At 44.0% G+C, this 25,723-nt stretch overlaps 1 protein-coding gene and 1 pseudogene across 4 annotated transcripts in view; both read left to right on the top strand.

Annotated features, from left to right (window-relative positions):
- RNF144B (ring finger protein 144B) overlaps window positions 1-25,341 on the top strand; it is a 186,521-nt gene extending 161,180 nt beyond the window's left edge. For all 4 annotated transcript variants that reach the window (XM_023253627.2, XM_006931411.5, XM_003985746.6 and 1 more), the window contains 4 exons: window positions 14,649-14,853; window positions 16,883-17,027; window positions 20,411-20,500; window positions 21,652-25,341. In XM_023253627.2, coding sequence (XP_023109395.2) covers window positions 14,649-14,853; window positions 16,883-17,027; window positions 20,411-20,500; window positions 21,652-21,792 — 581 coding nt within the window. In that variant the 3' untranslated portion in view covers window positions 21,793-25,341. The remainder of the gene's footprint in view (window positions 1-14,648; window positions 14,854-16,882; window positions 17,028-20,410; window positions 20,501-21,651) is intronic.
- Window positions 5,618-7,062, top strand: LOC109500069 (annotated as a pseudogene).
- Window positions 25,342-25,723: the final 382 nt, after the last annotated feature.

The following is a 25,723-nucleotide window of genomic DNA, read 5'->3' as shown; positions in this document are numbered from 1 at the left end:
CTATTTTCCTTTTGGGTCTGGCTTACTTCCCTTAGTATAATGTTTTGAAGGTTCAAAACATGGTGCTGTGTATCAGCACTTTTTATGGCTGAATAATATGCCACTGTATGGATATCACACATTTTGTTTATCCATTCATCTGTTATAGGACACTTGGATCGTTTTTACCTTTTGCCTGCTGTGAATAATGCTACAGGGAACACTGGGGACCAAGTATCTTTTTGAGTCCTAGCTTTCAGTTCTTATGGGTGTATACTTAGAAGTGGAATTGCTTGGTCATGTGCTGAATTCTGTATTTGGTGTTTGAGGAACTGCCCAAACTCTGTCATTTAAATATAAATTTAATTGTATATTTTTACTATCATAAAGTATGGAACCACAATTACATTTGGAAGTATGTTAAATCTGGGAGTTTGGTTCAACTCCCTTGTTTTATAAGAAAGGAAACCAAAGTCCAGAGACATTTTGATCTGAGGTGATTTGGGAAGGCAGTTTATAATTATTTATTTATTTATTTATTTTAAAGTTTATTTATTTATTTTGAGAGACAGAATGAGCGGAGGAGGCGCAGAGAGAGAATCCCAAGCAGGCTCCGCACTGTTAGCACGGAGCCTGACGTGGAGCTCGAACTCATGAGCCATGAGATCGTGACTTGAGCCAAAGTTGGACAGACGCTTAACTGACTGAGCCACCCAGGTGCCCCTATAATTCTTTAGTATCAATTCATGCACTTTTTCTTTATCCATCCATGATACAGAGTTATTAGAGAAAGGCATTCCAAGTAAGAGTAAGTTTAAATCAATACAGTGTTATGGAAGGGAATTTACTTGATTGGGATGATCTTTATCTAAATTGTATATCTTGTTTTTACTCAATGGACTTCATATCTACCTCGGACTCAAGACTTACCAGCTAGGTCACTTTGGGGTCTATGCCACAAAAATATTTTATGTGGAACTGTTTACAAGGGGGTCTTGGGATGCTTTAAATACTGATGTGAATGATCTAAAGGGCTAACTTGTGGAAAGTAAAACTCACCGACTGGGCTCTCAGAGGTGTAGAGACTGTCATTGCTCTGGAAAAAGACTCAGATTAGTGGTGGCCTTGTATCTTAGTTATACACATTTCCATTAGTTTTGCCCCATGCTTATTGCCTACCAAGTTCTCGGTTTTTAGTCTGTCATCCGTGTTTTAATTGTCTTCTGCTTTATGTTACATATATGATTAACTTGCCTTTTATAGCTTTGTTTTCATCTGAGTCTTTGTGGGGGAAAAATATTTTGAATAGGAACAAGCCTAAATCATCACTGTTTACATAAAGCAGAGAAACAGCATTTGGCATAGATGGGTTATTCGATGAATCCACTTTCCTTCCATCTGTGACTTTCTGTTGGCTACTACTGTGTTTGTGGCTTTCCCTTTCCGTGTCAGTCTTCCAATATTAACAAAGAAAAGAGAATACTAAGTTTGGCATGTGTTAGTGATCACTGTTGTACTTTCTACTGGTCCTCAAAGCACGTGCCTGATGATTAATGCTAGAATTTTGTCTCTCGAGTCTGCTTGTCTGGAGTCTATGTTTTCAGAATATTTTTTTAAATTGGATTAAGATTTTCCATCTCTAGTCCTTAAGCACTCTTCCTATTTTTTGTGACCCCTTTTTACTTATTATAATTGCACGTTGCTTCAATTCCCTCGTGGTTGATTGGTCTGTTCTTGGCTATTTGTATTTTCAGAGTGGCTGGAAACTCTTAGAAATGGTGCCAGCGGCACACTGTTCTCTGTTGGAAAAAGTAAAATAGGAATTTATTTTCCTGTTATCTGTTAATCCTACTGCCTTCACTCACGTATTTAATATCTACGTTTCTGTGGACTGAGAATCTCTTGTGTGCCAGGGTCACTTCCCGATGCTGCTGTAAGCCGCGGCCCAGTCTTTCTCCAAAGCCCATCTGTTCTCAGCATTTTTCACAAGCCTCCTTTCAACACTGCAACAAAAGTCTCAACATTGAAGATGGTGCTCTTTGAGTTTCATCTCGCTCCTTTATTTGTCTTTGGTGAAATGCTCCCCGCCCCTCCTTTGTGTTGAATCATTTAAGGTTTTATGTCACCAGGGCTCTGTGTGTAGTTATTTGGTTTCTCTTGGCATTTTTTAAAAATTATTTTTTAATGTTTATTTTTGAGAGAGAGACAGAGCACAAATGGGGGAGGGGCAGAGAGAGAGGGAGACCCGGAATCCAAAGCAGGCTCCAGGCTCCGAGCTGTCAGCGCAGAGCCCCACGTGGGGCCCGAACCCACAAACCGCAAGATCGTGACCTGAGCCCAAGTCAGACGCCCAACCGACTGAGCCACCCAGGCGCCCTGGTGTTTTTTGTTTGTTTTGTTTTTGTTAGTGCTGTGTGATACTTCCATGACCTTCCTGTTAATTCAGTTTTATTTTTCAACAGCTCCCGTCTCTTATTAGTCGTCTTACTTTTCATAGTTTCTGACCCTAAGCCCATTCTTATCATGCATGTGCGTGCGTGTGCACACCTGTTCTCCCTTTGAGCCTGCTTTTTGGTGTTTTGTGGTAAATGTATGACTAAGTCTAGGGTTTCCTTACAAAGCTACCCTGTGCCTCCAGATGGTAACATTTTCTCCCCAGCGTTCTGCTTCCTCTCCTTTACCATCAACTCTTTCTTGCGGGTCAGTTCTAAATCTCAAACAGCGCCCTCTAGGTGGTTCAGCTTTCCTCTGAAAAACTAAAGTGTCCGTAAGAAGAGACCCTTATCACCAGATAGGGTGATTTTTTGAGAGGGGCCCCAAGTGACAGGCACAGTATGACGTCTTGCCTCTCCCTGTGTGCACTTCCACCCGCACCTGTAACAGCTGGAGTGTTGTGAAGAATGAGTCAGTGCTGTGTGTCTGTCACTGTGTGTGCTCAGTAAATTATTGCTGTCGTTATCGTTGTTGTGGTTTTTGTTGTTCATCACTATTGCCACCCCATCTTACCTTTGTCCCAGTGGTTTCTAAACCAAACGAAAAGAGCATCTTCTAGAATCCAGATCATACCTTGGACTGAGGGTATAGCACAATAATACGACTTTTGTCCTCTTTTCATCTTAACCCGTATCTTTTTCAGCATGTTTCCATCCGCATTGTCCTAGATTCTAAAGCATCGTATGGCACCATCATACAGTGTGCTGTTACTTGAATCATGAACCCACCTTCTCCAGCACCTCCAAGGAGATCATGACTTGCTGACCCAGAGCGTGCAAAGTGGCTGCTCTAAAGAGAAAACGTTCTCATGCTCATAGTGGAAATGGAAATCTATTTAACAACATGGTTATGCGTTTACATAGAGAATGGTATTCTAGGAGGAAAAAAGGCCGGATCCCAGCATATACTCATGAACTGCGGGTTATGCATGCTTCTAGCTTGTGTGGGTCATAATGTAAGAGCGTCAGACTGGATAACCTCAGAAGTTGTTTCCAGGTCTGAAATTCTGTTGGTTCTCCTCAGCAATCTTGACAGAGGGCTGCTAAAGGCCACGTCTCTTTGACTTTATTTACTACGGCAGATGTTAATTCTGATCAGTTTAATTGCATTTTAACTATCTACAGAAGACCTTTGTTCCTTGAGATATCAGAAAGCAACTTAACTTTGGCATAATTAAAAATGCAGAGGGTCATGAAAGTTAAACCAGTTTGATTTATTTCAGCTGATAAATTAGCTTGGATGTATGATGTTTCCTACCATAATATGAAATCATGGGATCTCTTTTCTGGCACAGCTTCACACTGGCAGAGGATGGCAGAAAACCCACTTATGTTAGTTAAGAGAATTTACAACAGAATAAAAGCCAAGCTCTGCCTATGTAATACTGATGGCTTCCAGTGGATCTCGAGATCAGGGTTTGAAAACTGAAAACAGTCGCTGGGGTCAGACATGCTCCTTAGGGCTTGAGGCAGTTTTATTCTCTTAAAATGTTTCTATTTCTCAAGAATTGTCAGAATACAGAAGTAGAGATAGCTTTACATAGCATTTCCTGCCTTGCCTAATTTCTGTGAACAAGCAGTCTTAAGACCAAACAGTCATGCAGCTTTATTTCAGTGATCAGTGTTAATTTTCTTAAGTAAATCCTGGCTCCAGTTGGTGAACTTGTCTGTCTCTGATGTAAGTATGTTACGTTTAATGACTGCTAAATCACGTTCATGGTAAAGTGTTGGGAATACCCCTAGCCCGTGTATAGGCCCCTGGGCTCTCTTTTTCTAGATTCCTGCACTTTTCCCCCATCTCAGAGCTACATGAAGCTTTCGTCACCGCGGATGCAGAAAAAATTAGCTGAATACGCATTAGTGCATTTTCCTCCAGCTTTGGGATGGCAGTTTGAAGGGGGAAGAAACGAAATCTTACGTTTTTTTGGATGTGCGCATTTTGTTTATCTCCATGATAACTGTATCTCCTAGGCCAAGAGCCAGGAGTTAGAATCGAATTCACTCTAATAGTAATCAAAAGTGTTTTTAAAAATTTCGCATTAACCCCGTACAGCTCCCCTCCCTTCAGGCTCCTGTCAGGTCAACGGGGTGGAGTCAGGCGTGAGGGGGAGAAGCTCTTGTTCACGGACATGATTTGGCTTCCAACTGGTGTCCATCAGTCGGTTCCTCTTTGGCGTGGGGTTAGGATTGCTAATATGTGACACCCCTTTAGCATTTTTTCCTCTAGGAAAAAAACCATTTGTGGTACACTCTGTTACCTGACAGATAGGAAGCAAAATTGTGCTCTTAATAGCATATTGGAATTATAATCATTCTTTTTAAAAAATGCTTATTTATTCCGAGAGAGAGAGAGTGTGCACACACGCATGTGAGCAGGGAAGGTGCAGAGAAAGAGGGAAAGAGAATCCCAAGCAGGCTCTGCACTCTCAGTGCCGAGGGGGGCTCGATCCCACGGACTGCGTGACCATGACCTGAGCTGAAATCAAGAGTTGGACATTTAACCATCGGAGCCACTCAGGTGCCCCTGAAATTCTAATTCTTAAAAAATAAAAATGCCTCTCTTAGCCTCTGTGGATGTTTACTTGTAGTTGCTCTTCTAGGAGCTGGGCGGAAGCACAGTCGTTAGGGGAGATGCCGTGCTGTGCTCAGATACCTTTTCAGTGTAATCTGGCCAGACTTGCGGGTGGGAATCCCTGTTCTGCTGGGGGGTGCTCTTCTCCCTGAGAGTCCAAGAAACCCTGTGCAAAAGTCTCTCTGAGCGGTTATTCCTGTTGTCTGGAAATCTCTGAATGCAGGGCTGAGTAAGACAGAACCTTGCTGTGTAGACCGTCATTATCCTTTATTACCACGGGGAATTGATCTACAGATAGCATTTCTTACACTTCTGTTATGTTGCTTCGTTCATTTATTCAACAAATACGAAGTTTCAGAAAGCTTCCTAGATCAGTGGTTGTCAGCTTGGGATGACTGCATCCAGCTGCATCCTCACTAGGAAATCTTGACAGTTTCACCTTCAAAATATGCTCCAAATTATGAGTACTTCCACTTCTCACCTAGAATCCAGTGCGTCATCTCAGATTAGATCGCTGCTGTCTGTCGTCACCCTGTGCCGCCACCAGCTCTACTCCCTACGGTAGCCAGAGTAATCTTCTGAGAGTGGTCATCGCGTCACGGCTCTCCCCTCATCACAGTGGCACTGCCCTCTCTTCCTCGGCACTGCCTGTGGGGGTGGCGGCCATCTCCTGTTCGGCATCGTGGCCACCCTCAGACCTCTGGTGAAGCCCAAGATTGCGAAAAAGAGGACCAAGAAGTTCATCAGGCACCAGTCAGACCAATATATCAAAATTAAGCGCCACTGGCGGAAGCCCAGAGGCACTGACAATACGGCGCGCAGAAGATTCAAGGGCCGGATCTTGATGCCCGGCGTTGCTTACGGAGCAGCGAGAAAACAAAGCACGTGCTGCCTGGTGGCTTCCAGAAGTTCCTCGTCCACAGCGTCAAGGAGCGTGAAGAGCTGCAGATGTGCAACAAATCTTACTGTGCAGAGATTGCTTACAATGTCTCTCTAAGAACCACAGAGCCATTGTGGAAAGCATGGCCCAGCTGGCCATCAGACTCAGCACTCCCAATGCCAGGCCACATAGTGGCAAACGCGAATAGACAGCTTATGTGCACATCGTATTTGTGTTATACTACCGAAAAAAAAAAGCTCCTCCAGCGGCTTCTCAGCATGCTTAGGCCTTATCGTCATCCTCTAGAATCAGGTCCTTGATGACTATCCCCATATTATGTCCTGTGACCCTCCCCTCTGCCCACTTAGCTCCTTGTGAAATTGCCCTGCCCTATTACACGTGTAAGTCTCTTCTTCTGCATCATTTGGATATAAGTTGGAAACCTTTCAGATCAAAACCATGCTTGTTCATGGTTCTAACCTATTGACTTCAATGTGTTTTTAAAAAACATACAGCTATAAATAACTCTCAAAACCAGAAGTAATGTTTGCTCAGAGTCATCTGGTTCTCACACAAATGTAACAATCCCAGAGGCTTATCTCTAGCAATTCTAACCAAATTAATAGTTACCCAGTTGAGAGAGCAGAAAGTGTGCATTTGAGCTGAGAGGTCTCTGCCATAAAACAAAAATGAAGGCGGCAGAGAAAAAACCAAATCATTTAGGTATTCTCTATATATTCAGGCCCAGAAGTATGAATATACCTTTTCTTCTCATTCAAATGTCCTTCGTGAATTTCTACAGAAGGCTTGCGTGTACTTTGACTGCAAGCGATAAATCTCTTTAGTCCTGTCTCCGTCACCAGTATGAGAAACTGAGTCACTACTCCTTTGAATGTTAACTCCTTGTTAACTTATTCAGATCCTTTTGTTAACACAGAAATATAAAGCAGAGGGGACTGCCAAATTTGGATAGATTTGTCTTTTTGCCTCAGAATAGTTATTTGCTCTTAATGCTTTACCAAGAAGACAATGGCATAACTTCTTTGACAAGTGTCCTTTAATTAACCAGAACAGTGTATGTATTTTTTTATTATTATTATTATTTGAGAGAGAGAAAGAGAAAGAATGAGGGTGGGGAGAGGAGCAGAGAGAGAGAGAGGGAGGGAGGGAATATATCTCAACCAGGCTCCACGCTCAGCATGGGGCCCGGCATAAGGCTTGATCCCACGACTCTGGGGTCATTATCTGAGCCAAAATCAAAAGTCAGACACTCAACCGACTGAGCCACCCAGGCACCCCACCAGAATAATATTTAAAAGGTGTAGAACAAGCTCAAGTACCTGTGTAAAAAACAGCTGTGCCCCAAAGCAAACGTTACATAAACACATGGCACTATATTGCTACTGTGGGTACCTCCTGTATTGATGGACTTTTCTCCAGGCTTTAATCATGTCAGATTCTACCTAGCAGCGCTTTCCATTTTATTTAGATTCTTTAAAAGAATGGCTGATGGGAGAAGGGGGGGCTCTGTTCAAGAGAAGGAATTGGTTTAAATTAGTAGATATCTGTTCTATGTTTGTTTTTTTTTTCCCATGACCCTTTGTATTTATAAAGGAAAAAATTTCCATCTGCTGGGTGGTCAGGAAGGTACTGAGTGCATCCCATATGACTGGCATAGCGAGGGGTGCTTAGAAGTACGGTGGGCAGATCCAAAAATACGTACTCGTAACGTACATACACATGCTGTGGTTCTGAGCAGAAGAAACAGCCTGTCTTCTAGGAGAGCTCTCACTGGAGTTGATGATCCCCGACATATGTACAAGAAGCAATTAACCAACAATAAACTAGAATATATAATCAAATAGCAAACACTCTTTAGAAGATGTATACCCGTGGGAGACATGAGAGGATTACTTCAGATGTAAGTACCTGTCTGTATGCGAGATGTTCAGGAGGTAGAAAAGGCTGGTCAGCATATATGGCTACAAGAACTGTCACTATTGTCATTTTCACTTCTCTTCTCATGCTAAGTTCTGTTCTTCGGTTGCCCGCTGTGTGCCCCACACTTGACTATGCTGAGGTAGGGTCTCTACGTCTATGTTTTTACTCTCAAGGTGGACAATGTTCAGGGATGTGTTGGCAAACGGTTTTTTGGTGGGGGCAGGGGAGGCTCTGATTTACAGTGTTTGCCGCTTTCTGTGGTGTAAATACTTTACTGTGGTTGGTTTCTCAAGTAGCCGATTCATGTGGTGTCACTGAATGCAGCGTTGGGACGAGATGGAGTAGGTTGTGAGCTGGTGGGACCCTGCTTCAGGAGGCGACCGCCAGTGTCCTTGCCAGTGCAGAATCTTTATTCCACTATCGGGAAGGAGACTGTCCTTTTCCTTTTATGCCTTCCTGACTCTGGCTGCCTGAAGAGTTGCTATTACAGGGATTGGGTTTTTTTTTTTTGTTTTTCATCTTTGCTTCTGTGGTGCTTTAGCTCTAACTTAATTTCTTTGTGTTTTATCTCAGCATGTGCCATCTGCTTTGTACTGTGGTTAGGAGGGACCAGTTTTACCTCCTGATTTTAGAGCTGATTAAAAGGAGAAACTTCACTATGGATACTTGGGATAAGAGAAGCATAAAATATTTCTGTATTAAAAAAAAGTTTCTGTATATCAGACATTCCTTACCTCCACCCCTAAGAGTTGCTCACATTTATTTGTTAATAATTTCATTTATGTTATCCTGTGGGGTGCTCTGTCAGTTATTACATTGCTTGTGGTTTTTTTTACATTTTATTAATTTTGAACATCTCTGGTTCTTTTTGCGCTGAGATTTCTGAGAAGTAAACCTCTATTTTCATTTTTTTAATGTTTATTTATTTTGACAGAGAGAGAAAAAGTGAGGAGGGGAGGAGCAGAGGGAGAGGGAGAGAGAGAATCCCAAGCAGGCTCCACACTGTCAGTGCAGGGCCCGATGTGGGGCTCAAACTCACAAACCGTGAGATCATGACCTGAGCCAAGATCGAGTCGAATGCTTAACCGACTGAACCACCCAGGCACCCTGCAAACCTCTATTTTCACCTCTTTTAGAGCCCATGATCTCTAAAAAGTACTTGACATTGATCAATTGTTGAATGACCAATGCCTAGTTTTCAGGCATATCATCACAAGACATGAGGCCAAAAGAAGTTTGAAATAGTACAAATTAGAATGAGATTGAGACTTAATCATGGCAAGGGTTGTGTAAATAAGTCAAATAACGGAGAAATCTAGGGCCAAGTCTTAGACACCATTCATAGATGGGACCAACGGAAGCAGTTTTGATGCTAAAGGAGAAGGAAGGTTTGGGGAAGAAAATAGGCCAGTGCTTTATGGAAGAGGGAGCTACAAGAGTATCTGATACAAGTTGCATTAAGAAACACTTGCTGGGGGTGCCTGGGTGGCTCAGTCGGTTAAGCGGCTGACTTTGGCTCAGGTCATGATCTCTTGGTCCATGAGTTCGAGCCCCGCGTCAGGCTCTGTGCTGACAGCTCAGATCCTGGAGCCTGTTTCGGATTCTGTGTCTCCCTCTCTCTCTGACCCTCCCCTGTTCATGCTCTGTCTCTCCCTGTCTCAAAAATAAATAAAACATTAAAAGGAGGGCACCTTTTGGGATGAGCACTGGGTGTTGTATGGAAACCAATTTGTCAATAAATTTCATATAAAAAAAAAAAAGAAGAAAAAAATAAATAAAACATCTAAAAAAATACTTGCTGGATATGAGTAGGGGCATGGCAGTTTTAACTTTCAGAGAGCAGTTTATTAATGAGTTGGGAATAAAAACTTGACTTTAGAGATTTAAGGAGGGTAGGAGGGGATAGGAATGAGAATCAGTGACTCTGGATCACTCATCCAAGGACTGGGATGAGAGAAGAAGTGAAATGGATGTTAGGTACAGAGAGACAGCAAGTAGGGGCCTAGTAAGGGTAATTATTATTCCTTTTGAAGTTAGAAAATTTTCATTTGTCGCCCTTAATAAGTGATATTTCATAAAGGCGGTTTAATTTTGAAAGTGCTGTATGTAAAGTTCCATGTTTTGCCAAGTTGATGTCTTTCCAAATGCAGAGAGCCATAATTCAGGTGGGTGGAGATCTAGGGTCTACAAGATGCTGATTCTGTGACATCAAAATTAAGACAAGTACACAGTAGGTCCTTGAATGAAGGTCCTTTAAGGGGGGGTAGACTATAATTTGGTAAAGAGAGAGGATTTTTAGGGGGAAGGAAAAACATAGTATGAGAATTGTATATATGGAGAATGTGAAACAAAGGGGAAATCTAAATATGTTTCAGTGTTGCAAAAAGTAGATGATTTTCCAGGGGACAGCTTAGATGCAGAATTATTTTATTAGTCTGTTGTTCATATACCAGATTGATAGTAGCCTTTTCCAACGAGCTTCTAGGGGCGCCTGGGTAGCTCAGTTGGTTAAGCCTCCAACTCTTGGTTTTTGCACAGGTCACAATCTCATGGTTCTTGGTTCAAGCCCTGTGTCAGGCTCTGCACTGACAACGCAGAGCCTGGTTGAGATTCTCTGTCTCCCTCACTTTCTGTCCCTCCTTCCAACCACCCCCCCCCCCATTGTGTGCACGCACTCTCTTTCTCAAAAGGAATGTAAAAAATAAAAAAAAACCTAGCTTTTAAAAATTATGAAAGTAGTATTTGTTCCTGTTTTTTAAATTCAAGTTTAGTATTAAAGTAAATCTTTGCTTCCTTCCCCAACCGCCCCCCCCCTCGCCTTTTACTCAAGGATAACCATTTTTGTGTTTCTTACATATTCTTCTGAAAATGTTTTTTTTAATTTTTTAATGTTTATTTATTTATTTTGAGAGACAGAGACAGAGACTGAGATAGGGACAGCAAATGGAGGAGGGGAGAGAGGGAGAGAAAGAATCCCAAGCAGACTCCATGCTGTCAGCACAACGCCCAACGCTGGGCTTGATCCCACAAACTGCAAGATCATGACCTGAGCTGATATCAAGAGTCAGATGTTTAACTGAATGAGCCACCCAGGTGCCCCTGTTGTTTTGTTTTGTTTTTTAATGTTTATTTATTTTTTCAGAGAGCAAGTATGAGTGGGGGAGGGGCAGAGAGAGGGGGAGAGAGAATCCGAAGCAGGCTGCAGGCTCTGAGCTGACAGCAGAGAGCCCGATCCGAGGCTTGAAGTCACGAACCATCAGATCATCACCTGAGCCCAAATCAAGAGTCTCACGCTCAACCTGACGAAGCCACCCAGGCACCTTCTTCTCAAAATGTTAAAACATATTTTTATAAACATGGTTCATTTATACTCATCCTGAATCTGCATTTTTTAATTGGTAATATATCCTTGGGATCTTTCCATATTGTCACGTTTGAGTCACCTTATTTTCAAGTTCGTAGTGTTCAACTATATGGATGTACATTACTTGTCTGCTGAACTACACAAAAATCTTATGGATCTGGCATAGTGTGTTAATTTTTTTTAAATTTTTTTTTTAACGTTTATTTATTATTGAGAGAGCATGAGCATGGGAGGGGCAGAGAGAGGAGGAGACACAGAATACAAAGCAGGCTCCAGGCTCTGAGCCATCAGCACAGAGCCTGACGATGCGGGGCTCAAACTCACACCCGCAGGATCATGACCGGAGTCGAAGTCAGATGCTTAACCAACTGAGCCACCCAGGCACCCCATTTTTTTAAAAAACTTTAATAATAACAAAAAATTTTTATTATGGTACATACGTTTTCCACAGGATGATGTGTGTCGTGTGTATTTTTTTCTGTACGCGCATTTCCATGTTCCTCACCTACAGAGATGATAAAATCCTGGGGTTGGAAAGGACTTTAAAGGTCGTCTCGGACATGCCGCGTTCATCCCCTTTGTACAATACCTGCTTCCTCAGGAGGAACGGTCCTTGTTGGAAGTGGGCATTTGCTCACTATTGCTAGAGGTGGCCTTACCATTTGAGATGCTTTCATTCGCAAGGAGCAGAACGCCAGACTTTGAGGAGCCTAAAGAGCAAGGGCAGTGAATTACCTCACAGGGAATCCAGAGGTCGATGGTTGCAGGTTTGGCTGATGAAGCCGCTCGGTTTCTCTACCTCATGTAGTTTTTCCTCACAGTTTTCCCAGATCATATTCCCGGACATCCAACTTCAGGCAGTTGTGTTCAAAGGTGGCTGGACGGAAGGGCAATTCTTGCCCGCACATCAGGAAGGAGGCCTTGTCCCAGAAGCCCCTTGTCGGATCTCTCCTCCCCTCCCACTGGCTAGACCATGTCACGTGATCAAGCTACGGTTGCGCAGTAGGCTGGGAAAGCGAGTGTCCGCCATGTTCTGTGTCTGAAGAGATAAGACGAGTGTTCTCAGCAGGTTGAAAGGGGTTGGGGCAGATATTGAGGGACTCTAGAAGTGGCTAGAGTGGCCAATATCACTTTTGGATAGAGTAAGAATCTAATTCTTGGTAACCCTACTTTGGGTGTTAGTTAAGTTCTATAAGCTATCCTTAAAGAACAACGAAATAAGTAGAAAGCTGAAATGTGTCCCTTTGGTCCCTTCCTCCATGCTCCTTCGCTTGGTCATTTCTGTGCTGTCAAAGTGGAGAAAAATACACGAGATCATGGTTTTCTGTGGCTCAGACTCTTTCCTTTTTGCTTTGGGCTCTGCCAGCGCATTGCTTCCTCAGATTTTTTTCCTTATGGGAATCTCTCGAAATCTAACTGCTGTCATATTTATTGATCCTGCTTTTATTGTGGCATCCCAGCTCCCTGAAATAATAAGTTGGTAGGAACAAACAGGTCATAATGTCTACCAAATAATTTGGATTAGAGTTATGTGAACAATTTGTATGTTTGTATCTTTTTAGGTTGATCTGCAGGGATGCTATAAATTTAACTATGTTATGTATCTTTCCTTTCCTTTTCCTTCTTTATCTTCAGACTTTTCAAAGACCCCTGATTTAGAATGGGTGGTAAGTAGGTATGTGACGTGGGAGTCCTTAGCTCTAATTTACATACCAACCTTCATTTCTTTAGTGTTGTAGTGTTTAGTGCTTGTGAAGCAGTTATAAGAGTTTGAAAGAAAATATAAATGGTGTGGAAATAAAAGGTCAAGACCTTGGAGCATGTGTGTGTCACTGTCCCCTTGACTTTCTCACCAGGCTGTCCCAAAGTTTTAGGGACTTCTCAAGGATCCATCTCTCTTGGGGTCTGAGGACCTGTGACTCATAATAGGCTTCCCTTTTCTGATTATATTTGGCCTGTAATTCTCCAACCCCAGCTCCCCCAAATTTTTAGATAAGACACTATGTGTAAGGATGCTCTTTTTGAATAATGAGCATAGATCTGATTATTGCATTTTCTAGATGAGAGATCAATGCAGACGGTGTTTACTTGAACATTTTGGACTTATTTCCCCTGATACTGAATTTGTAAAATTATCACCTTTAAAACTAAGCTCAGGGGCGCCTGGGTGGCGCAGTCGGCTAAGCGTCCGACTTCAGCCAGGTCACGATCTCGCCGTCCGTGGGTTCGAGCCCCGCGTCAGGCTCTGGGCTGATGGCTCAGAGCCTGGAGTCTGTTTCCGATTCTGTGTCTCCCTCTCTCTCTGCCCCTCCCCCGTTCATGCTCTGTCTCTCTCTGTCCCAAAAATAAATAAACGTTGAAAAAAAAAAAAAAAACAAAAAACTAAGCTCAGACTTAATGCCTTCATTTCCTTTTTGCACCACTCTCTGGGTCTGTTTGCCTCCAGTGTGGAAATTACAAAGAATCACAAGCCTTGGGAGATTTAAAACTGGAATCTCATTGGTTTAAAATTTGCAAAATACATTGGTTTACAGAAAAAAAAAAACGGGCCACTCAACTACTCAACATCATTTTTTGCATGATATGTTCCCTTAAAGGTCACATTATGTGACAAGAACATGGGGTCTGTTAGGGAATAGAAAATAGAAGACTGAACAAAATTTGTAAACATTTGAATAGAACGACAGTGGCCTTACCCCCAACTCCATGTGCTTTCCTACATGCCACGTGGATCTAGCTCATGTGTAGTATATAACCGACTATCATTTTATGGTCTGTGAAAGTGCATACCTTTTGTTTTTGGAGCATGTGAGTCTTTTACAAATGTCTGTAGCATATGGCAGGGCAACGGAATATACAGACTGACAGGTAATCTGACTTTTTTGCTAAGCCACACCAGACAGATGCCGTTTGGTCCCTAAACTATTCGATTTCTTCCTTGTGCTTTCATTTCCCTCTAAGAAGCAGAAGAAACTTAACTACTTATTTCTCAGTGCCTGAAAGGACAAAATCCTTTGTGTATTTTTTTTTCCTTTTGCCTTGGTAAGCCCTTCAGGTCCAATTTTCCTCTAAGATGATACCCAAAATAACGATAGCAGGGACTTGAGATGTTTGCTTACTTTGAGTACTGAACGAACGGTGAGAAGCATTCCAAAAACAGTCGCAGATTTTGGTTGGTGAGAACACTCCTTATCTATTCAGAAGGGCATTCCATTAGTACCTACCTTGAGAAATGCGGCAGGGCCGAGTGACCTTGTACGTTTGGATCCATTCTGAAGACCAGTGGTAGAAATCACTGCCCTTGATTTTACCAAGCTTCCACAGATGTTAGCCTATAACAGAGAAACGTGAAGGGGAGGAAAACCGCAAGCCTGCGCGCAAGACAGGTAGACCATCACATTTTCTTTTTTTACACTCTAGAAGTTCACCTGGACCCCCACCGAACATGGTGTCCTGTCGCAGACTGTCAGACAGTGTGCCCTGTTGCATCAAGTGACCCGGGACAGCCCGTACTGGTGGAGTGTCCTTCTTGTCACCTGAAATTCTGCTCATGTTGCAAGGATGCTTGGCACGCAGAAGTCTCCTGTAGAGATAGTCAGCCTGTTGTCCTGCCGACAGAGCACGGGTAAGAAGGGAAATGGCCTTGGGGATTATTCACTGGTTTTCTCAGAAACCCCAAATATGTCTCTTGGCCAAGGAGTTATCTGGTGATGGAATGTAGAGATCAGTCACTTCCCTGTGGAGCTTCCCTGAGAAGCGTCTCAGAATTGGTAAGTTGTTAACAAACAATAACGAAAGAAGAATTTCTAAAGGGAATTTAGGTATTTACCCCTGGAGGATCTTCCAGCCACTGCTGAAATTAGAGCTTGCATAAATTTTGATTTCTCTTTAGGCAGGGAGGCACAGGGACCACTGGTTTTCAGTAGGAAGTCACGGCTTGTCCACAGCCATTTGCCAAGGAGTGCTAGCCACCTGCTAGGGACAGACCTCATTCTTCTTGCTTGCAAAGTGGTGCTGGGATTATTTTCTTACCTGATTATGCTGCCAGCTTGTGAGGTGTGCCAGTCACGTCAAAGAGAGCACAGCAGTAGAAACAGCCCTGCAGGGCAGTTCAATACTCAATTCCTAGGTCCAAGAGGAAGAGAACTCATCTCTCGATACTTTATGCTCTGAAAAGATGGCACCAAGGTTCAGATTTTGTTACAACGAGCAGCAATTAAATCTGTACCTTTCAGTACTTTTTACGGCAGCAGAAGGGCCCAGAGTGAGAGACCTTTGTGCTTGATCCCTTGCTCTGCTCAAGGCTATGGCTGTTCTGCATCAGTGAGAACAGACATACCAGTGTTAAGAGTCCAGTTGGCTTACTCACCCCGCACCCTCCGAGTGTGTAGAACCATTCTTCAGGAATAGCAACACTACCTGGCTATGATGCTGGGCTGGAATCTTAGACCAAACAAATCAAGAGGAAAAATAGATCTTCATGCACTTGGCAGGCGTGGACCTTCCTAGCCAGTACCTTCTGCATTTTCACTGCCATGGCAGTAAGGTCTGTGGGTGTCACAGGACAGTGCAAAGATCCCAGAGGAGAGAGGGGTTGAGATCTGACGTTGTCACTTGGTGCCTGTGTGACCTCATGTCAGTCACTCAGCCTCTATGAGTCTGTTTCTCTATTTGCAAAAAAAGGGGGAGGGTAGGAATTAAAATAGTAACTGTCCCAGTGCTCTATAAGGTTATGGTGAGCACCAGCTCCGATCCTGGATCTAACAACACTTTGTGAACTTGATGTCTCCATGTGCTGGGTGCTGGTTTTAATGAACAGTGGCTGAAGTACAGCGCTGGGCTCTGGCTTCCCTAACCCTCCCACCTCAATTAGCTCCACTTATTTTCTGTGCCCCTTAAGGCTGTGAGCCTGTGTTGACCTGTTCATCCATCTGGAGCAGGTCTCTTGAATGATATTGGGCATTTATTTTATTTTATTATTTTTTAAAGATTTTATTTTTTTAAAATAATCTCTTCACCCGGTGTGGGGCTCGAACTTACAACCCCGAGGTTAAGAGTTGCGTGTTGTACCGACTAAGCCAGCCAGGTACCCCAGGTGTTTCTTTAAAGTATTGGTCACTGACTCCCTCAACCTCTGCCATTTGTTTGTCTGAACAGATCACTAGATAAGAGGTTTATCTGTGCTGTCTCAGATCCTGAGCTCGTGTTTCTCTTGTATAGCGGACTGCTTGCATTTCTTATTTAGACAGTGTGTGCTCGGGGAATGAAATACTCCAAATAACGAGTTAAGCCAGGTGTGGAAAATACAATTATATAATTCACTTCAAGCCAAAGATAAAGGTTCTCTTCTGTTTGGAGTTATCTGAATGACTAATAATCTGTGTCTCTCCAATTTTTACCCCCACCCTCTTCCATGGAAGTGAATTCAGCACGGATAAGGAAGGGTTCCCTACCTACCCATCAGGAGCCCCAGGAATTCAGTTGGTGACCATAAAGTGGAATCTAGAAAGGTGTTAGTTAACTATTTAATTCTTTACACTCAGCTCACTCTTCCCCGGCTCTGGTCATCTACCCCCTTGTGGTTCTAGCTTTTAAGAAACTCAGGCAGCATTCTTGATCCACACCCTATAATTTCTCATCCGTTTTGTTTCTAGGGCCCTCTTTGGGACAGACACAGAAGCCCCCATTAAGCAATGCCCTGTTTGTCGGGTTTATATCGAACGCAACGAAGGCTGTGCTCAGATGATGTGCAAGAATTGCAAGCACACGTTTTGCTGGTACTGTCTCCAGAACCTGGATGTAAGTTCCACTCGGAAGTCTTCTCACGTGGTCTTTCTGTATTGGTGTGACCACCGGGACCCTACGGCCTTTCCTTTTGAAACAATGAGCCTCTGTTTGTCCTGTAAAAGACATTTACTGTTCTTAGTGATACTCTCCACTTTAGATGTCTATAAAATCTCTGATTACCTTCACTGTGTCACCTCAACCTTAAAGGCAAGCAAGCTTTTTTTGTTTGTTTGTTTTAGGGACATTTCCTGTTTTGGGAGCACTGTCTCCTCTTGTTCCATAAAGAATCATCCGTGTGTTCATTTTACATTGCTGTTGTAACAAATCACCACGAACACAGTGGCTTAACCAACACAGATTTATTATCTTTACTTCTAGAAATCTGACATGGGTCTCACTGGATTAAAATCACAGGGTCTTTAGGGCTGCATTCCTTTCTGGATTCTAGGGAAGAATCTTTTTTTTTTTTTTTGCTTTTTCCAGTGTCTAGAGCCTGCCTGCATTCGTTGGCCTGTGGCCCCTTTCCCCGTCTTCAAAGCCAGCCACATCCCATCTGTCCGACCCTTCTTCGAATTCACGGCTCCCTCTGACCACAGCTGGGGAAGCTTCTCTGCCCTTCCAGGCCCTGTGATTAGGTTGGCCACATCTGGGTGATGCAGACTACACTCCCCCACGAAGGCCTTAATGTAATCACATTCGTACAGTCCCTTTTGCCATGTAAGGGCAACATAGTCTCAAATTCTGCGGATTAGGCCACGGGCGTCTGTAGGGGAGCTGCCATTCTGCCTACTGTACTTTGGTTGTCTTCTTCTTTCGGAATTTAAAGAAAAAAGCCACTCAAATCCATGAGATGTCTTCAATAACCACTTCATTCACTGCCATGACAGCAGTTTTGCTATTGTTTTGTTAGGGTTGCCTTCCCAGACACAGGGGTCTGCCCCCCTCACTCTGTTCCCTCACCATTCGTGAAGCACGTCTTGCCCAATTCGAATACAGCTCATTCAGTCCCGCGCCAAGGCTGATGGTAACCCCAGAGGTAGAAGGTGATGTGAAGGCTGGATGAGCAGATCTTGCTTCAGTTCTAGCGTTTACTCTAGCACATGTGAGCTACCCCAGGTAGGAAGAGATATTCACTATTTTGGCAATCCAGATGAAGAAGATGCGTCCATATCCGTGTGAGCCTCCGTCATGTTGGTGGGGGGCAGGGACCTTCTTTTCTCAACTTCTCATTTCGTTGGCTTGGTTTGCTTCGATTCGATCAGCAGTTAGTGTGGGGCTTTAGTGTCACACACACCCAGTGAGTCCGTGTGCAGTGAATACGGGATGCGTTCCGCCCCCCACATGCCTGGGTTTTAACTGAAAACTAGATAGGTTGTTTCAGACGACATCTGTGAGTAAGAATTTTAATCAGCCCGATCTCAGTGTTTCAAGCAGAGGTATAAATTGGGGAAAAGAAAGTTGACATTTTAGACTTCAGAAGCTCAGTAGCTCAGGTTGAAAGAAATGTTTCCACTTAAAAAAAAATTCTGTCATAACCCCCCGAATTACAATTAAGGGTGATATTTGAGAGCTGTCGTGATTCCAAACGTGAGATGTTCTGAGTGAGGTTCTCACTGACTGCACAGCCCTCATGTTTTACAGAGGGAAGAAATCTTCTCTGTTTTCCTTCAGGTTTAACCAGAATATTAATTGGGTTCATAGCCACAAGGAGGCTGAGCCCATGAGGTTCTTTTTAAGTGGCAAGAATGTAAGGGAATAAATATGTGTGTCAGATCTGTCCATCCTTTGGCTGGAATATGTCTGGGGTATGGCGTTGCAGAGAACACACTGTTCTGTTACTTGGACTGTTCTGACGCTCGAGATGAAATGGTACAGATGTTAAAAGGCTGGACACACAGGCTTCAAATACTGAAGCATCTTTTTCTGGTCATTGTTTCTTGAGATCCCATTTTCTCGGGTTTAGCCAGGGGCATTGGCCTGTTGGTAATGACGTTTTCCCCTCGACAAGCGTTCTGTGTCAGATGGTGGTGTTGATCTTTGTTTGTGGGAAAGTTTCAGAGCAGCGGGTCTGGGAGCAGGATGGTTGTCCGAGAGCCAAGCGTGAGACAGACAGCCACCCAGCGTGGTTTTGAGCTTTACTGGGGTGTAGCGTTTGCTCCTGCCTTCGTCCCCATCCCTGCTGTCTTCAGAGGACGAGGTGTTCTTCATCTTGTGCTGTGGGTACCTCAGAGACCTGTCCCCTTCTGTTACCTCTTCTCTTCTCTCTCTTGTGACTTCAACTTCCACTAACATCACGTATGCAGCTGTGTCCCATTTGAAAACGAATCACACTTTTCTCAAACCTATGTGTCTCCCATACCCCCATCTCCCCCAGCCTCCTCTTTGAGCCAGGCCTCAAAACAACATAGTCACCTCTTGTCGTTGACGCTGACTTACCTCCGGGCATTGAAGTACCCTCAGCTTGCCACATTGTCACTCCCCAGCTGTATTTTTCTAAGGCCTTGAGTGAAATGCAAGGGATGTTTCAGTCCTCATCCTACCTAAACTGTCTGTTTCAGTGATGACACCTCTTCCGGCTTCCCTTCTGCATTTCTGGCCACTTCTCCGTTTCCTTCCCAGGCTCCCCTTGACCCATTCTTTGTGACCCAAATGTTTGTGACCAACATCCTCTTTGCTCTCCAGTCTACACTCTCTCCCGGGTGATCTCATCTACCTCTGTGGTGTTTCCTGCCCCTCCCCCCAACATCTGCCAGTACCCAAGGCCCTCCCCCAAAGTTCCGATCTGTGGAATCAGCTGCCTTTTGGACAGTACCACTTGGATGGCTCAAGTGTCTCTCAAGTCCAGCCTGTCCAAACCGTAGCCGTCATCGTCCCAACAAAGTTCATCTCTCCGTTGTCATTTCTCTTGGCCAGGCTCCTGCTTCTCCCCAGGGCCTTTCCCCTCACCTGTGATTTCTTCTCCTTCTTCCCCCGCCTGGTTAGTTACCTTCTCAGTCTCTCATGCCTGCATTTCCCACCTCAGCTGCTGGCATTTTTCCTCACCTGCTCTCCTGTGGCCGCCTTCCAGCCGAGGAAGACTGTCCTTCGTTCCACATCGCACCTGCTCTAGAGCTGCCTTTCAAAGAGGATCGGTCAGGACACGGAGCCTTTCAAGACTCAGTCAAGAGTCTCGTTGATTACAATCTCTTTTCACTCAGTGCTTTGTAAAAGTACCGAGATACATTGGAAAGATCGCGGCCTCGGGATTCGGGGAGGCTGTTCATCAGTATCGCCCGAAAGAGCGTTTGCTTCCACCAAGCAAAACATGGTTTGCGTTTGTTAGATCCAGTGTGGTTAGTATTTGTCTCTCAATTCAAAACAGCGTGTTTGTTGAGACCTCTCTCCTTGTTTTTCAGAATGACATTTTCCTCAGGCATTATGACAAAGGGCCATGTAGGAATAAGCTTGGCCACTCGAGAGCCTCAGTGATGTGGAACCGAACACAGGTACCTTGACCCTTAAGGAAGCACGAGATACACTGGACTCGGGAGGGCTTAGAAAGCCCACCTGTTCTTCCTCCCCACCCTGTTGTCTGCTTACGCATCCATCCCTGGAGGTTCTGGGGGGCCCCTGAGCAGGGCCAGGGAAAGGGAATGCAGCAAGTGCCTGAAGTTCATGAGCATGACCCCCTTGCGGATAAGTGGAGGGGCAGGGCCCGGCGCAGGTGGGTAATTAACAGCCACCTGCAGAACGAAGGCAGGTCTTCTTTCCTCCCGAAAAAATGGTAGAACGACTTTCCTAAAACCCTCTAAGTCCTACTTTCTATAAAAGGCAGTGCTCTAAAATCCCATGAGCCGCTGCTGGGGCTTAAATCCCTCTGTACCTGCCATTGTGTTTCCGTGGCAGGTTCAAAGGAAGTCCTGGTTTATTTTTAATAGCGTTTCATATTCATTAAAGGCTGTGTTCCTTTTAAGGGTGCCAGTGTTAATGGCCTAGCAATCATTGTTAATATCCCTATGAGACTATTAGGAAACTCAGGGAGAGAGACAGAGCGCCAAGAGCAACAGTTTGGGGTCACACAGAGCTTTTGCTCGAGTTAATGTCTGTTTTGTTCCCTCCCCTCCGATCTAGTCCTTGCCGTCTCCCTGGTTAGTATACAGTTCAGATCATGCAGGCACTGGGCTACAAGGTCCTATGATTGGTAACTGTTTTGCGTGCCTGAGGTGGTGTCTTAGTTCAGGCTCTAGAATAAATTATCATAAACCGAGTGGCTGAAAAAAAATAGAAACGTATTTCTCCCTGTTCTGGAGACTCGAGGTGCCTTTATGGTTGGGTCCTGGTGAAGACCCTCTCTCTTCCTGGTCTGTAGATGGCCTTCCTCTCACCGTGTCCTCACATGGCAGAGAGTGGCGAGAATGGAAGCAAGCTCTCTAGATCTTTTTTTTAGGGCACTAATCTCACCGTGAGGGCTCCACCCTCGTGTCCTAATTACCTCCCAACCACCCTCCTTTCCGGATTCCATTGTATTGGAGATTAGGGTTTCAACATATGAATTCTGGGGCTGAGGGGGAAACACACATTCGGTCTTTAGCAGATGGCACAGTAGACATACAGGAAGATTTAACTGCTGAAGTAGCCTTTTCTTCCACATTTCCAGGTGGTGGGGATTCTGGTGGGATTGGGCATCATCGCCTTGGTGACTTCACCCCTGCTGCTCCTGGCCTCCCCCTGCATCATCTGTTGTGTCTGCAAGTCCTGTCGGGGCAAGAAGAAAAAGCACAGCCCATCCACAACCTAGAGGTCTCTGCTCACGTCCACGTGCCACAGACGTCTGGGGTTCTAACGAGAAGCACAGTGAGAAAGCCCCACTTAGCGCACCTGCCTCCTCCTTGCCAACCTTTGAAAGTGCCTGTGTCCAGACTTTGAACTTGCCTTTGGCACCAAGGCCCAGCCCTGGTGCACGTGTTCCCGTGTGAAGAGAACCGGGCTGTGCGGTCTAGGCTGTGTCTGTGGAGCACGTCGGGAAGCTTTGGGGTTGCTGAGAAGGAATGGGTTGCTAACCCATCATCATTTAACCCCCTGGAGGATCCCACCGGACTGTTCAACTGCTGGCCAGATTCAGGGAGCCCGAGTGAACCTGTAGTGTAATAAATGTGTTGTCGCGGTTGGCCACACACATCACAACTGAGCACCAGCGTCCGTTCTGTGTCAACTTGACCACCAAGAGATACGCAGGAGAGACCCACCTGGGGGAGGGAAAGAATAACACCATTTAAAAGGAGAGTTGTAAGAGCTGCAAAGCAGGCTGCTTAGCTCAGGAGTGGGTACTTGGCTTCGGCCTCGGCCAGCCACCGGGTGTGCTGTTGCCGGCATTCCCACGGTGACTTGGCAGAAACACAATGGGTTTCTCCTTGTGTGATCTCAGCTTCCAGCACAAAACTGCTGTGCAGAGGGAGGTGTCTTTTCCCAGTGCGAGGGCTACAGCCTGTAAAACAATGTGGTCTGATGGAGCGGCTCTCCCTGGGCAAGTGCAGCTGGGCGAAGGTGATAGACTCTCCTCCAGCCAGTAGCTGTGGTCTGCAGGATTGTCTGATGTGAAATACGGGTCAAGGGGCAGAGGTTCAAATTCTTCACCGTAGATAACAGAGAGCTTTCCTGAGCCCTGCGTTCTTGCGCCCAGCACATTTAGGACTGGACCTGAAAGTCCATAGCAAGAGTGACTATCAAAGTCCCATGTGTACATCTAGAAATCCATATAATTTGCCACCTACCTAGACCCTCCGTCCACTGGGCACGTGCGAGTATTTCCCGTGGTACACACAAAACAAATGTTTCCTCAAAGCCATTTTGTCTTTCCTTCTGGGACTAATACACTTTATTAGAAATCAACCTAATGATTTTTTTTTTTGCATATTACATATGTAAATTTTGGTTGCAAGTTCCTAACTTAACAAAAGGTATAGACTCATAAACCCAACTCTTTTAAAACAACCCTAGCACGGTGTCCTGTCATGTCAGTGTGTAAAAACATTGATAATCAAGCTAGTTACCTATTTTCAAACGCAGTGCAAGCAGCTCTCAACAAAGTTTAATATTGCTCTTGGAAGCCTCTGTTAGGGCGAGCCAGATACTTCCTGTGTGTACAAGGCACTGATCAAACAACAAAAAATGTAAGAAAGAAACTAACTGCTTTACGTATCATAAATAGTTTAGGTTGGTATAGCCCCGTGGCGACTTAGTTTTCCCGTCATCCGTTAGTGAGATTTTTGAATACACGGGTTTTGAAAAGACAATAACTTTTTCTCCAATGACAGGATGTCATAATTGCCATTAGCAACGTAGTCTGGTGCTTCATGGGAACATGTAAAGTGCTCCTAGAGAGCTGTCCTTGGGACGAGGGACAGTGCGTTGGGACTGTGTGGACCTATGATGTTTTCCCGAGGTAACTGGGTAACTAGGTTGTTAAATTGCTGCTATCCTGGACCTATTATTAAGGAACGATGCTTTGCCTGTGTAATGGAATGTGTCCTAAGTGGGGATGTGTATATTTAAGGAACTTTGGTTCCCACATACATGTTGATACCTGATATATGTACAGTCCATCCCTATGTCATGTACACTTTTATTTACCATTTGTACAGAACATAGATGTGGACTCTCGGAAAACTTTCGAATGGCAACCAACCCAAAGCATTTTTAATCATTTTTATTTGGAAACTTCTCAATGTTAAGCGTCTTTCTTTTCCTTTGAAACTCTGAACATGGCAGAACAAGAATCCTCTCTTCGATCAATGTATTCCCTATTAGTATAAATAGAAGTGTACATATATTTGAGTGATTTGCTTTGTCTTAACACTGCCTCATTGTAGCACAGGGCATTTATAACTGCTCAGGGGATCACGGGAACTCAGCTGAAAATGAATTTTTGTATCAAGAGTGTCAGGAGTGGCAGTTTACCCTGGCATGAGCGAACTCTCGAAGCTTCTATTCCGCAAAGAATCTCTAAAACAGGGGCTGATTTCAAGGAACCTAAAATCCTGTGTTATCAGAGGCGGAACTCCTGAATTTGGAGTTAAAGGTAGGAGAGAACATCCATACTGTTTCCTTGGCAAAACTGAAGGAACTTGTTTTCTCACAGAGATACTGTAACAGAAGCAGCTCCTTTTTTTTTTTTTTTTTTTTTTAAATACAAGCTAGGGTGTGGGGGTTGCTTTTTTGAAACAGATTTCAAACAACTGGATTTAAGTTTTTAAATGTTGAAAAGTGCCTGGAAAGTAGTGACTTCTTCCTTAAATAGCTACACGAATAGGCCTGCGTAAGACTGTCAGAATCAACAGGAATAGGTTGGTAGGTTAAACCCAGATACCTCGCCGGTGCCTCAAAGGGTGAGTAGCAAGCCAGTCTAGAAACTTTGTTTACAAAGGAGGGAACTGACAACTTCGATAAAGAGACTGATGTTTTTGTTTGGCATAACTGGCCAGTGAGACAGTTGAACCTGTCTCCTTCCTCTGTCCATCAGCTCTGTCTTCCAGGGATTCTCTTTCCAGACTAGGAAGAGATATGGGTCTACGTGACAATGTTTGGATGTTGTGGCAAAAATTCTTGTGTTTGGAGTAGTGTAGTTTTTTTTGAAATAGGATCAAAACTCCTTCACCCAGTTGTAATCTGGATGTAATAACTCCCCATCCGGAAACGCTAGCAGGTGTAAGGGGACGACAACTAGCTGTTGCCCCTTCTGGGAAGTTTTTTCTTATCCGGTAGGGAGGTGAGGGGGAAAGCCACAGGGAAGCAAATTTTAGAATCATAGGCATTCTGTTTGTTCACACAATGGGTGTTAGCTCTGGACTTGAAATCTCTATATAGATAAAGAGGCCTTTGAAAAACAAATAATTCACAGTGTGAATTTTCTTGTAGCCTGCATCATGAAAATTTTACCTATCCAGATTTGCAAAACGTACATGTTTATTTGAATGTAAATCACTGTTTCTTGAAACCCCAAATTGTCTCTTAAAACTTATTCAAAATCTAAATGCGTCTTATTTTACCCTTCTCTACACAGTGCTTGACTTTTGTGTTCATGAATGGATGCCTTTATGTATATAGACCCATGTATATATGTGCAGCTCTGAAGATAATTTCATAATGCCTTAGATGAATGACATTTTATAAAGCTGTCAAGTTGATACCTATAGACTATTACATCTCATGTTGATTCACGATCCAGAAAGTTTTGTTATGTATTTAAGAAATTGCTGTTGTATTATATTTTTCCGATTATTTGAGAGGAAAATAGCTGTTTCAGTCTCTGTTGCCCCAATAAACGTGGAGCAAGAAAGCAAGTGGTTAACCTTTGTTGTACCGCACGTTTCTAGACACGTTTGATTTTATCCTCCAGGAACCACCAAGCACTATTAAATCCTAGGTTCTGAATTTACGAAAAGCACCCAAATCTGTTATACCATTCATGGAAACAATTCTTGCTACCTTGTTTCTTAAAAGAAATGAGAAGTATAATGCCTTCACTCGTTGCAGACATTTTTGTTGTATGTGCGATATCCCACACCGTCACTGCATGGGCATTGGTAATTACCCAGAGAAACAACCAATAATTTAGGGCTTTGATCATTCTAATGAATGCTGCCAGGGATCAAAGTTCTATAAAATGAGGGTTGGACTACCTGCTCTCTGTGGTCCCTCTCACCTTTCACAAGTCTGTTGGAGGAATGTAT

The sequence above is a fragment of the Felis catus genome, chromosome B2 (genome assembly GCF_018350175.1).
Source record: "Felis catus isolate Fca126 chromosome B2, F.catus_Fca126_mat1.0, whole genome shotgun sequence".
Lineage (NCBI taxonomy): Eukaryota > Metazoa > Chordata > Mammalia > Carnivora > Felidae > Felis > Felis catus.
This window is presented reverse-complemented; position numbering and strand designations above follow the sequence as displayed.